The sequence below is a fragment of the Oryctolagus cuniculus genome, chromosome X (genome assembly GCF_051225735.1).
Source record: "Oryctolagus cuniculus isolate XC-2025 breed Fujian yellow rabbit chromosome X, ASM5122573v1, whole genome shotgun sequence".
Lineage (NCBI taxonomy): Eukaryota > Metazoa > Chordata > Mammalia > Lagomorpha > Leporidae > Oryctolagus > Oryctolagus cuniculus.
The window spans coordinates 68,423,928-68,437,541 of NC_142888.1; the positions used below are offsets into that span (position 1 = coordinate 68,423,928).

The 13,614-nt window shown below is 38.7% G+C and overlaps 1 protein-coding gene across 2 annotated transcripts in view; it reads right to left on the reverse strand.

The window, feature by feature from the left end:
* Positions 1 to 6,773: 6,773 nt before the first annotated feature.
* SH3BGRL (SH3 domain binding glutamate rich protein like) overlaps positions 6,774 to 13,614 on the reverse strand; it is an 85,568-nt gene continuing 78,727 nt past the window's right edge. For both annotated transcript variants that reach the window (XM_008272976.5, XM_089323891.1), the window contains one exon: positions 6,774 to 8,103. In XM_008272976.5, the coding sequence (XP_008271198.1) occupies positions 8,071 to 8,103 (33 nt within the window). In that variant the 3' untranslated portion in view covers positions 6,774 to 8,070. The remainder of the gene's footprint in view (positions 8,104 to 13,614) is intronic.

Consider the following 13,614-nt stretch of genomic DNA (forward strand, 5'->3'; position numbering starts at 1 on the left):
CAGAAACTGGCTATACAAGCTAGAATAGTACCTTCCTAATCTAATCTTTACTAGAAGCCACAAGTTCAAAGCAGGCCCTTTTTAAAATGTATCCCCTCTTTGCAGTTCTTTCTGTAACTCTAATTTCTTTATTGTACTTATTTAAATGTTCACTAGATCTATTCTACAGTTTTGACATCCTAACCATTGTAGTATTTGTAGCATATATTGAATTAAAGCTTTAATAACATTTATCTTTATTCTAGTGGGAAGTATATACCAGGGAGCCTGTTGCCTATGAATTCTTTTCCACAAACAGCTCAACCTTGTATAAAGCATTAACCCCTTCTCCTACACTAGCATCCTGCTTGATTAAAATTTTACAAAGTAATGGACATTTTGGGGATAATGAGACTAAGAGTTCTTCCCTAAAATTAGGAATACAGCAATCATTAGCGGCACCACCAGGAAGCTCCAGCTTTCTTGTGCAGAGTGTAGTTCCCAACAAACCTAATACCACCAAGAGGACCGCAGCTGTCCTTCTCATGCCTTGCTGAGACGAACCTTCTGCTGTGACCTTGTCAGCCAGCTGAAGTTGCCTTGGCCTCGTCATGATACCAGCAAATTATTAGAAAACATTGGAGAAATCCTGCAAGACATTGTCATAAGCAGAGTTCTGGGAAAAGATCCCAGAGGCACAGGAAATGAAAGCCAAGATTAACAATTGGGATTGCATCAAATTGAGAAGCTTCTGCACTGCAGAAGAAACACTCAGGAAAGTGAAGAGGCAACCGACACAGAATGGGAAATATTATTTGCAAACCATGCAACTGATAAAGGATTAATATCCAGAATATATAAAAAGCTCAAGAAACTCAACAACAACAAAACAAACAACCCAGTTAAGAAATGGGCAAAGGACTTAATCAGGCATTTTTCAAAAAAGGAAATCCAGGGCCGGCGCCGCGGCTCACTAGGCTAATCCTCCGCCTAGCGGCGCCCGCACACCGGGTTCTAGTCCCGGTTGGGGCACCGGATTCTGTCCCGGTTGCCCCTCTTCCAGGCCAGCCCTCTGCTGTGGCCAGGGAGTGCAGTGGAGGATGGCCCAGGTGCTTGGGCCCTGCACCCCATGGGAGACCAGGAAAAGCACCTGGCTCCTGGCTCCTGCCATCGGATCAGCGCGGTGCGCCGGCCGCAGCGTGCCAGCCGCGGCGGCCATTGGAGGGTGAACCAACGGCAAAGGAAGACCTTTCTCTCTGTCTCTCTCTCTCTCACTGTCCACTCTGCCTGTCAAAAAAAAAAAATAAAAATAAAAATAAAAAAAAAAGAAAAAAAAAAAGGAAATCCAAATGGCCAACAGACACATAAAAAAAAAAATGCTCAGGATCACTAGGGAAATGCAAATCAAAAGCACAATGAGGTTTCATCTCACTCCCATTAGAATGGCTTTCATAGAGAAATCAACAAACAACAAATGCTGGCAAGAATGTGGGGAAAAGGTACCCCAATCCACTGTTGGTGGGAATGTAAATTGGTAAAACCACTATGGGAAGACAGTTTGGTAGTTTGGTGATACCTCAGAAATCTGAATATAGACCTAACATCTGACCCAGCCATACCACTTCTGGGAATTTACCCAAGGGAAAAGAAATCAACATATGAAATAGATAAATAAATCTTTTAAGAAATGGCACTGGTTGGGGCCAGTGTTGTGGTGCAACAAGTTGAGCTATGGCCTGCAGCATCGGCATGCCATATGGGTGTCAGTTCAAGTTCTGGCTGTTCTACTTCTGATCCAGCTCCCTATTTATGTGACTAGGAAAGCAATGGAGGACAGCCCAAGTCCTTGGCCTACATCCACAGGAGACCCAGATGGAGCTCCTGGCTCCTGGCTTCGGTCTGGCCAGACTCAAGCTCTTGTGGTCAGTTGGGGAGTGAACCAGCAAATAGAAGATTCTCTCTCTCTCTCTTTCTCCTCTCTCTACATAGCTCTGCCTTTAAATAAAATATTTTTTAAAATGGCACTGGTAAATTTGTTTGTAGAAAGAATTTCAAAATCCTTCATTGTAAAAAAATAAATGCAGTATCTGTGAAGCACAAAAAAAGTATGCCTTCATGGGTTTTTAGAGAAAAGAAAAAGCATATCAAATAGGATGTAAATCACATGACTAAGTGGCAAAATGTAACACATTTCTGTGAGAAGAAATGGACAAGAAAATGATATGGATGGGTGAGGGAGGAAAAGATGTTATCGGTGGAGCACAGAGGAATTTTTGGACAGTGAAACTATTATGTATGATACTGTAATGGGATATGCCCACTATTATGTATTTGTCATCACCCCTAGAACTTTAAAACAAATGAGTAAAGCTTACTGTCAACTATGGATTTCAGTTGAATAATAATTTATCAGTATTGCTTGCTCTACCATAATACATAGACCACACTGTTGAAGGATATTAAGAATAGGAGAAACTGAGGTGGGAGGGTGTATATAAACTCTATTTTCTTCTCAGCTTTTATAGAAACCTGAAACTTCTGTGAAAATCATATATTAATGAATTTTAAAAAGTGAAGAAAGTGACATAGACCAATTGATACAAAAACAGACTACAAAATAATGGCAGTAGAGAAAAATGAAAATACAATAAAGAATTGCCCATTTTTCCAGCATGTTTTCTGATCACAGGTGTGTCTACAGTGATAGTGTATGCGTGGTAAATGCACTCTGCAACTTCTCCATACTGAAGTACATGTAGTTTCAATGTTCCATGATTTCCCATGTATTCAGGCACAAAAATACATTGTTGTACTCGCCTTGCTTCTTTGGTTGGCTAACTCTTAGCTTTTATCTTAGTTTATGTCATTTCTGCTAAGAAATTTATTAAAATTATTATTAAATAAATTTATTAAAATTGTTACTATTTGAAAGGCAGAGAAAGAGAAAGAATCTTCCATTCATTGGTTCACTACCCAAATGCCTGCAACAGTCAAGGCTGGTCCAGGCAGAAGCCAGTGATCTGAAACTCAATCCAGGTCTCCCAGGTGAGTAACAGGGACTCAAGTACTTTGATGATCACCTGTTGCCTTCCAGGGTACACATTAGCAGGTAGCTAGAATCTAAAGCAAAGCCAGGAAAGCCAGGCACTATAATACAGGATGCTGTAGTATCAAGCAGGGACTTAAGCCGCTGTGTCAACACGTACCCCTTCTCCAGAAAATTTTGCCTTTCTACCTCCTATGTCCACCAACACATAAAGAGGTACCAATTATAGTCCTCCCAGCGCCATTTACTTACCTTACTATATTAGAAACAGCTAGCAATTTTTCCATCATCTGCCACTAAACTATATGTTTCTTGAAAATAGAGACATTGTTGTTCATGGTAGTTTCCTCATGCCCTAAAAAAGTGCCTGCTACATGGGATGCAATTAAAAACACAAGTTGAACAAATAATTAACCATAATTAGTATCACAGCAGTACTTTAAATCTTAGGCATTATATAATATAGTGAACACGATTTTAAAAATTGAGGTACTTGATGACCAAAAATGTCTTTTCCTTTTTATATTCTCAAAACACATAATGGTGGTAGATAAGCCATAGGGAATAAAGAAAGGTAGAATGCAGTTGGAAGAGCTATCTGCCATTAAATAGGGACTTGTGTACCATTTGGTGAGGTGTCAGTCACTGTACCAGGTGTTTTTCTACTCTAGGCTAATTACACTCTTTCTGAATGCTTGTACTTAAAATTTTACTCACACTTATAAAAGACAATCCATGGAATGGACAAACATATTTTCTAGTACCATATATTCAAATGGCAACAGACTTATAATCAAATATATATGGAATTCTTACATCTACATAGTAAAAAGACATATAACTCAATTAAAAAGAAAGGATTTGGAAAGACATGTCTCCAAAGAAGACATACAAATGATGATAATCACGTGAAAAGACATTGACCATATTTACCCATCAGAGCAACATAAATCACAACTATGATTAGACACCACTTATAGCTAGTAGAATGGCTACCCTCAAAATGATACAAAGTAACACGTGCCGAGGGAGCAAGCATTCAGCTTGCACCACTGGAGTGCCTGGATTCAAAACCTGCTCCAGCTCTGGACTCCAGGTTCCTGCCAATGAAGGCTTTGTGAGGCAGCAGTGATAGCTCAAGAAATGGGTTCCTGTCACTGATATGAAAGATCCAAACTGAGTTCCCATTTTCCAGCTTTGGCTTGCTCAGCCCTGGCCACTGTGGGCATTTGGGGAATGAAGTAGTGAAGGGGAGCCTTCCCCACCCCATCCCATCTCTCCCTCTCAAATAAATTTCAAAAATAAATAAATAAATATATAAAAATAAGTTACAAGTGTTGGCCAGTAATTGTAACACTTATAGAGTGCTTGTAGAAATGTAAAATGGAGCCACTTTGTGAAAGCTTGGTAATTCTTCAAGTTGTTAAATATAGAACTACCATATGACTCACTCTTACATTTATATAAGTCAAAAGAATTGAAAAGAAGTGTCAACACAAAAAATTGTACACTAATGTTCATAGCATTCCGTATGGTAGCCAAAAAGTGGAAACCACCCAAATGTCTATCACATGATCAGCAACTAAAATGTGGTTCTATGCACACAATGGAATATTATGCATTAATGAAAAGTAATGAATTACTAATGCAAGTTACAACATGGAAGATATAGTCACAAAAGTGCATATTGTATGATGCCATTTATAATGAAATGTCCAGAATAGATAAATTCATAGAGACAGAAATAATTTAGTAGTTATATAGGGCTGAGGGAGTTAGGGAGGGTAGGTAATGGCTGCTAATGGCTAAGCAGTTTTGTTGGATGATAAAATGTTCTAAAATTCAATTGTGGATATGATTACACATTGTATGAATTTTATAGTATGTGAACTATATCTCTCTTTTTTTTGAAGATTTATTTATTTGAAAGTCAGAGTCACACAGAGGGAGAAGGAGAGAGAGAGAGAGAGAGGAGAGTCTTCCATCCGCTGGTTCATTCCCCAAATGGCCACATGATTGGAGGTGCGCTGATCCGAAGCCAGGAGCCAGGAACTTCTTCTGGGTCTCACACACACCTTCTACTGCTTTCCCAGGCCATAGCAGAGAGCTGGATTGGAAGAAGAGAGGCCGGGACTAGAACCAGTGCCCATATGGAATGCCGGCACTGCAGGTGGTGGCTCGACCCGCTATGCCACAGTGCCGACCCCGTGAATTATATCTCAATGAAGATTTTCGAAAACGCAATAATGGCAAAATAATTATATTAATAGTATGGTAGCTCTTTATATGAGAAGTAAAAATTTTTGCTTATTAAATAAAGGAAGGGGATAACTGAAAATATTCAGTGACAGGATTGGTGTGGTGAGGGGCAAGACGATCTGTAGGTTCAAATAAATGTGAATGTCTCAATCTGTTTTACTGGAACTCTTCAAAAGAAAAGAAATACATAGAAAAAGATGAAATCAGAGCCAGCCTTTCTGTATTTTCAACAATACTTGTGAATCTTCCTTTTTCCTTTGATTTAGTGAATAGAGTATGTGCAATGAAAACTGATTCAACAAAATTTTCCATATTTAGGCTTTCCTAAGCAAGTAATTAGTCATCTTTGTTTCAAAAGTCCTCCTCTCCCAGACTCCCAAAGAAACATTTAATAATACAATCAACAACCAATTGCCATTGCTTGGTGAATGAGAACTTTCCTAAAGGTTAAATATTCTTATGGTTAAATCAACTCTACGAAGTGAAATTAACAAAATAGCAGGTCTGATATACAAACACAAATATGCCAAATGTAATATAACAGGTAGCAAGGGTTAAACTTTCCAGGTTAACACTGTGAAACTTATTTATAAAACTTACCTTAAAGCTTGAATTTTGTTTTTCTCTTGGCTGACAAAATGGAAGATTTCGATTTAGGACGATTTAACCCAAACTTGTACTCTAAATACACACACACACACACACACACACACTTGTAGCTCAATTATTTATTTTATTTATTTGTGTGTGTGAGAGAGAGAGAGTGAGAGAGAGAGAGAGAGAGAGAGAGAGAATCTTCCGCTTGCTGGCTCACTCCCCAAATGCCTGTAGGATTTGAGGTAGGGCTGGGCCAAAGGCAGGAGCCAGGAACTCAGTCCAGGTCTCTCATATGAGTGGCAGGGACCCAAGTACTTACGTCATCACCTGCTGCCTCCCAGGATCTGTATCAGCAGGAAGCTGGAATCAGGAGCTGGGACCTGAACCCAAGCACTCTGATATGAGATGCAGGCGTTCCAAGCAGCATCTTAAATTGTTACACCAAATGCCCACCCCTAATTTTAAGACAGTGTATAATAGATATGAATATGTCAAAAATGCATCTGTTTTTGAAGAACACCTGTTTTTGGAAGTGTTAATTCATTTGTTTCTAAAATAAAAGTAAAAACATTCATATAGAATATTGCAAGTGTCATGCATAGCATTTAACAAAGCTCAACAGAAAATAGTGGCTAATTTATAAAATATTTTTCAGTACCCTGTTTCCTGCATAATTCTCTGTTGTGTATTTCTGTAAACAAAACAATGGAATAGCTGGACTCTAGCTTGTATTGCAAAATTCAGAGTCCTAAAAGGAAAACTAAAGAATTGCATTCAAATTGTTTTCTTTGAGTTATTTTCTATTTCTTCCTGCCCAACCCTCTAAAATAAGACAGTACTCATCTAAAATTACAATGTAGTATGTCATTTAGAAACTCCAGAAACACATCAATTATGTTTCTAAAAGTACTGAGTTTATTTTAAAGCATAGCATCAAGTTAGAATTTCAGTAAACAAAGCCATTTCTTCATTACATGTTGATTTTTGCAAAGAGTACAGACTTGCATACAACAGATATGATAAAATAGTTTAAATGGTGTTTGCTTTTAGTACTAAATAGTACAGAATTAAAGCACAATATGTGTATCTTCTGGATAAGTGATACAGGCCATGATTCTTGTGTCTTTTAAAAAGTCTTCTAAATTAAAATCTTGTGATTCTCTCTGCTTAGATTAATGTACTCACACACCATATGCCTAAACACAGACAAAAAGGTCAGATAACTGAGAAATAGTGGCATTCATGATTATAAGTTGTATTAAATGAGGAAAACCACTAAGATGTTTTTCAGCAGAAAAAAAAAAAAAAAAAAAAAAAACAAGAAAAGCCAGTCATGGGTAATGAGCTCCAATTTATTTTTAATGCTTAAGTAAAAGTCTGAGCTCTTTGCAAGAGGATGCCATTTTAAACTTACTTGTCATCCCACTTCCATGATATACATATGCATATTTCACTGAGACAATCAATTTAGAAACATGACTCCATCATAGCTGTGTAGTTAAACAGGGAACTTGTCAACTAAATGCATCCATTGCTTTTTCTGTGAGAAGTCATCTACTTTAAATCACTGAAGTGTGCAATGAAAGGCAACATTTAGAAGCCTGGAAAATGTATGGTTCAGTATGTCAGAAGGTTCATCTACAAAAGAATGGGAGTGTTATTGGGAGTGTTATAATCACATTGCAGGAAACTGCAGTGTTTAACATACCATGAACATTACCTGTAAATACTTTGTAATCACAATATCAGCACATTAAAAAGGTACATATTCTTGTTCACTAAAATTAATGAGGTAATTTGGGAACAAGAGACAGATACTTTGGGTCTGTTGCTCTCATTTTAAAATTTCTCGGTGTTGAGCTGCAGATACCCTTAAGCTGCAATAATAACACCAAAAGGGGGAAGGATGTTTTCTTTATAAAATCACTGAAGTACATAAAATTGACTTGGCAGATAACAATACAGTTCCATGATATTTACTTAAAAATTTATGTTCATCTCCCTTTCTCCTCCATCATAATGTTCACATTTTAATTATGTATTCACTTTGCTTGTTTGCATGCAAAAACACCAACTAATCTATTATTGCAACATTAAGCCTATTTCTTTTGAAGCCAGGATAATTTTGCTGTTGTATAAAAGCAGTAGAGACTCATTTTTCAGGATGCTTAAGGCAGAATGCTTAAGGTTCATGCTTCCTGCTTTGCCTGCGCTTCTGCTTCCTGAAATGAAAAACAAACAAAACAGAGAAGTTTAAATATCACAAAACAGACACCATGTGTTTTGGTTAGACTACAATAGCTCAAATTACTAAGAATATTCAAAAGCAGAGTACTTACCCCCAAAAAAGATAGCTTAAAAATTCTTAATAGAAAACCTATAAAATAAAAACTGCTGCTAGAAATAATATAGTAAATGATTGCCTAGTCATTACTCATGGTTTGAAATAATTCCAAAAGCAAGTGATATAAAGTTTATAATATTTTATACAGTTTATGATATTTCATTTAAAAACAGTTATTTTCCTGTTTTGTAAATTTTCATGGAAACTCAACATTCAAAAATATTATTGCCCAATGTTTACAGTTTGTTGAGTTTTTGTTTCATGAGAGTATGCATGAAAAGCAATCAAGTTACCTTCTCTTTCACCTGGGTCCCGAGCACCTCCAGCCTAGGAAGTCTGACTGATATATGTGCCTGGAGCCCAACATAGTACTTGACACAAAACAAACTTCAAAGTTTGTTAAACTAAAGATCAGTGGCCAGAGTGACTTTGGCCAAACAAATGTCAGATGTAAATCGTAGAAATTAAGTATGCCAGACTATGTCACTCTAAACACCTGTCACTAAACAAAGACTTGACAGTCTTAGGAAGAGCCAGAAGAAGCTGCGTTTTCTAAAATGAGCTTCTGATATTGATCCAAAAGAAGTGAGGAAAGGCCGGTGCCTTGGCTCACTAGGCTAATCCTCCGCCTGTGGCGCCGGCACACCCGGTTCTAGTCCCGGTGGGGGTGCCGGTTCTGTCCCGGTTGCCCCTATTCCAGGCCAGCTCTCTGCTGTGGCCCGGGAGTGCAGTGGAGGATGGCCCAAGTGCTTGGGCCCTGCACCCCATGGGAGACCAGGAGAAGTACCTGGCTCCTGGCTTCGGATCAGCACGGTACGCCGGCCGCAGTGGCCATTGGGGGGTGAACCAACGGAAAAAAGGAAGACCTTTCTCTCTGTCTCTCTCTCTCTCACTGTCCACTCTGCCTCTCAAAAAAAAAAAAACTGAGGAAAAACAAAAATAAATGCTAGAGTGTTTTTTTAAGGCATAAATGAAGGAAAGAAGAAAATGAGAAAGGACACTCTACTTCGCTAAGACACACTTAGAAAATAGATTAAATATACTACTGAGTTACTTTCTGAAACATCTTGTCAACAAAAAAAGGGAGGGAGAGAGGAAAAAAATCCCTAGGCTCTTTTGAGGCTTCTAACATAGTGTTTGGCTGTCAAAATGAATGTCTTAGATCTACATTATACATCTTGTTTCATTTTATAGAACAAGTTTTCAAAAATGTCCTTACATAACACAAATTTTACACTAAGACTCCTCAAAGGTCTAGTATATATAGTTGGGGAAGCAGTTGTATAGTAATGTATATGATATAACATGTAGTCTTTCATCCTATAACCAGTTAACACTTCTAAGTAACCTGTATTTTGAAAGCAGCTTAATTCCCTGAAGTCACACCCTATCCATTTTGCTATGATTTGTCAAAAATCTTAGTGGCATTTTCTACTTTGCAGTAGAGGTGATGATATTGAGATATGAAATAAAATAATCGATATTTTAACAAAAAATTAAAATCTAGGGGTGGACTTCTGGCTTAGTAGTTAAGACACTACTTCTTGTGCATCCTGGGAACACATGATGGCTCAAGCAGTTGGATCCCTGCCACCCAGATGAGAGCTCTCATTACCCTTTTTGATGAAAGAAATTACTAATACAGGCATTTAAATGAAAGGCAATTCAAAATTCTTTGCAGTTTGTCTTTAGAATATATCATATTCAAAGTACACTACTCTCTTTTCTAACTATGTTTTATTCATAAAATATGAAAGTTGAGCTGAAGGTCTTATTATCCAAAGTAAGTGGTTGATATTTACAGAATTATGAGTCATCTAATCAAGCAGAGAGCTTTAGAAATAAGCATATGAGGCATTTTCCACCTCACTGCCCCAACCTCAATGTAAACATCATTCCAAAAATGCACTGGTTTTGACCCAGAGCATCCTGAGTACAAATTCCAGCTCTGCTACTCAATTATTATGTATCCCTGGACAAATTCCTTAAATTACCTGCACATCAGTTCTCTCCTCCATAGAGTGGCATTAAGGACACAGCTTACAGGGATGATGTAAAGATAAAGTGAGATGTACATGAGGTCCCTAGCTCAGTGCTTGGCCCATTGCAGCCATCCATTTTGCTTTCTTCCTTTCCCCTCGTCCTCTTTTTTTTTTTGCCTTGTAACTGAAACCAAGCCCACAGCTAAATGTTATTAACATACTCATCCTGTCTCTCTTGGAGATGCAATAACAACAGAATGAATTCAGTGAAAATAGGATTACTTAACATCTCACAGCAGAGGTGGACTCCATGATCCCTCTCTGGAGCAGGGTGATTCAACTGCAGGTAATGATATTTTCCTAACCAGCATCCTCTATTTCCTCACTATATTACTGAACATGTCTTTTTCAGAGGGGTCATTTTCCTTTCAGCATGGACATCACTAGAATTTTATTAATTTGTTGTTTTTGTCTGAAAGCCAGAGAGAGAGAGAGGATGCTCCCACCCACTCATCCACTCCTCAAATGCTCTTAACAGCTGGGCTGGGTCATGCTGAAGTTGGGAACTACATGTGGAACTCTCATCTGGGTGGCAGGGATCCAACTGCTTGAGCCATCATGTGTTCCCAGGATGCACAAGAAGTAGTGTCTTAACTACTAAGCCAGAAGTCCACCCCTAGATTTTAATTTTTTGTTAAAATATCGATTATTTTATTTCATATCTCAATATCATCACCTCTACTGCAAAGTAGAAAATGCCACTAAGAAACATCATTTTGGGAAAGTGTTGTGGTGCAGCTGGTTAAGCTGCCCCCGGCATCCCATATAGAGGCTGATTCAAGTCCTGGCTACTATTCTTGTGATCCCACTCCATGCTAAATGTGCCTGGGAAAGCAGCAGAGGAGCACCTAAGAACTTGAGCCTCTGTACTCGTGTGGGAGACCCGAATGGAGTTCTGGCTCCTGGCTTTGATCTGGCCTAGCCATGGACATTGCAGCCATTTAGGGAGTGAACCAAGATATGGAGTCTCTCTCCCTCTCTCTCCCTCTCTCTCTCTCTCTCTGTAACTATGCCTTTTAAATAAATAAACAAACTTCAAAAAAAGGAAATGCTATTTTGTATTGATAAAATAAGCAATCATAAATATTTATGTGCTTCTCTTTAAATGCATCAAATCTACAAAAGGAAATGGAATTTATCTTCTACAGAAGAATTCTTTGCTTTATGGAAATATTCACCATAAATATTTATCTCCACAGTACATAGGTTTTCTTTTTTTTTAAGATTTATTTATTTATTTGAAAGTCAGAGTTACACAGAGAGAGAAGGAGAGACAGAAAGAAAGAGGTCTTCCATCCTCTGGTTCACTCCTCAATTGTTCCCAACAGCCAAAGCTGTACCCATCTGAAGCCAGGAGCCAGGAGCCTCCTCCAGGTCTCCCGTACAGCTGCAGGAGCCCAAGCACTTGGACCATCTTCTACTGCTTTCCCAGGCCACAGCAGAGAGCTGGACCAGAAGTGGAGCAGCTGGGACTCGAACTGGCACCCACATGGGATGCCAACACTGCAGGCGGCAGCTTTACCTGATACACCACAGCTCCAGCACCCCTAGGTTTTCTTTTTTTTTTATTTGACAGAGAGAGTTAGACAGTGAGAGAGAGAGAGACAGAGAGAAAGGTCTTCCTTCCGTTGGTTCACCCCCCAAATGGCCACCACGGCCAGCGGACTGCAATGATCCAAAGCCAGGAGCCAGGCGCTTCTTCCTGATCTCCCATGTGGGTGCAGGGCCCAAGCACTTGGGCTATCCTCCACTGCCCTCCCGGGCCACAGCAGAGAGCTGGACTGGAAGAGGAGCAACCAGGACTAGAACCTGGCGCCCATATGGGATGCCAGTGCTGCAGGTGGGGGATTAACCAAGTGAGCCATGGCGCTGGCCCTTCCCATAGGTTTTCAATAATTTTAAATGTAAAGAACATGCATGCTATCTTTAGTTTCTCAGTCTACCTTGCAGTAATACTTCATGTATGGAGTAAGACCTTTATAGGAGTATACATCTATCCTATCTTTTGTTTTATTATTGTTTTGAATTTTATTACTAAAGATGTAATAATCTTTATGATTTTATATTTTTATTTAAATAGTAGAATACAGTAATTAGTAAATGACAAAAAATATTTTCTATTTCCCACATATTTGCTATTTCTGGAAGCCTTTATTCCTTCTGTAGGTCCACATTTTCATCTAGTATCAACCACAAGATACAAATTCTTTTCAAGTGCACACAGCACACCCAACAACGCATACCAGCTAAAATAAAAAAAAGGAAAAAAAAACAACAAAAGAAATCCCTGTGTATATCAGTATTGCTGCAAATTAGCTGTGTTAAACATTGTTGTATACTTTTGTCAAAATAATGGTAAAGAATGTTATACTACTATAGTTTTTTTATTTTTTTAACTTTTATTTAATGAATATAAATTTCTAAAGTACAGCTTATGGATTACAATGGCTTCCCCCCCATAACGTCCCTCCCACCTGCAACCCTCCCCTTTCCCACTCCCTCTCCCCTTCCATTCACATCAAGATTCATTTTCAATTCTCTTTATATACAGAAGATCAGTTTAGCATATATTAAGTAAAGATTTCAACAGTTTGCACCCACATAGAAACACAAAGTGAAAAATACTGTTTGAGTACTAGTTATAGCATTAAATCACCATGTACAGCACATTAAGGACAGAGATCCTACATGAGGAGTAAGTGCACAGTGACTCCTGTTGTTGACTTAACAAATTGACACTCTTGTTTATGGCATCAGTAATTACCCTAAGCTCTTGTCATGAGTTGCCAAGGCTATGGAAGCCTTTTGAGTTCACCAACTCTGATCATATTTAGACAAGGTCGTAGTCAGAGTGGAAGTTCTCTCCTCCCTTCAGAGAAAGGTACCTCCTTCTTTGATGACCTGTTCTTTCCACTGGGATCTCACTCGCAGAGATCTTTCATGTAGGTTTTATTTATTTATTTATTTATTTGCCAGAGTGTTTTGGCTTTCCATGCCTGTAATACTCTCATGGGCTTTTCAGCCAGATCTGCGTGCCTTAAGGGCTGATTCTGAGACCAGAGTGCTATTTAGGACATCTGCCATTCTATGGGTCTGCTGTGTATCTCGCTTCCCATGTTGGATCCTTCTCTCCCTTTTTTATTCTATCAGCTAGTATTTGCAGACACTAGTCTTGTTTATGTGCTCCCTTTGGCTCTTAGTCCTATCATTATGATCAATTGTGAACAGAAATTGATCACTGGGACTAGTGAGATGGCATTGGTACATGCCACCTTGATGGGATTGAATTGGAATCCTCTGGTATGTTTCTAACTCTACCGGTTGAGGTAAGTCAGCTTGAGCATGTC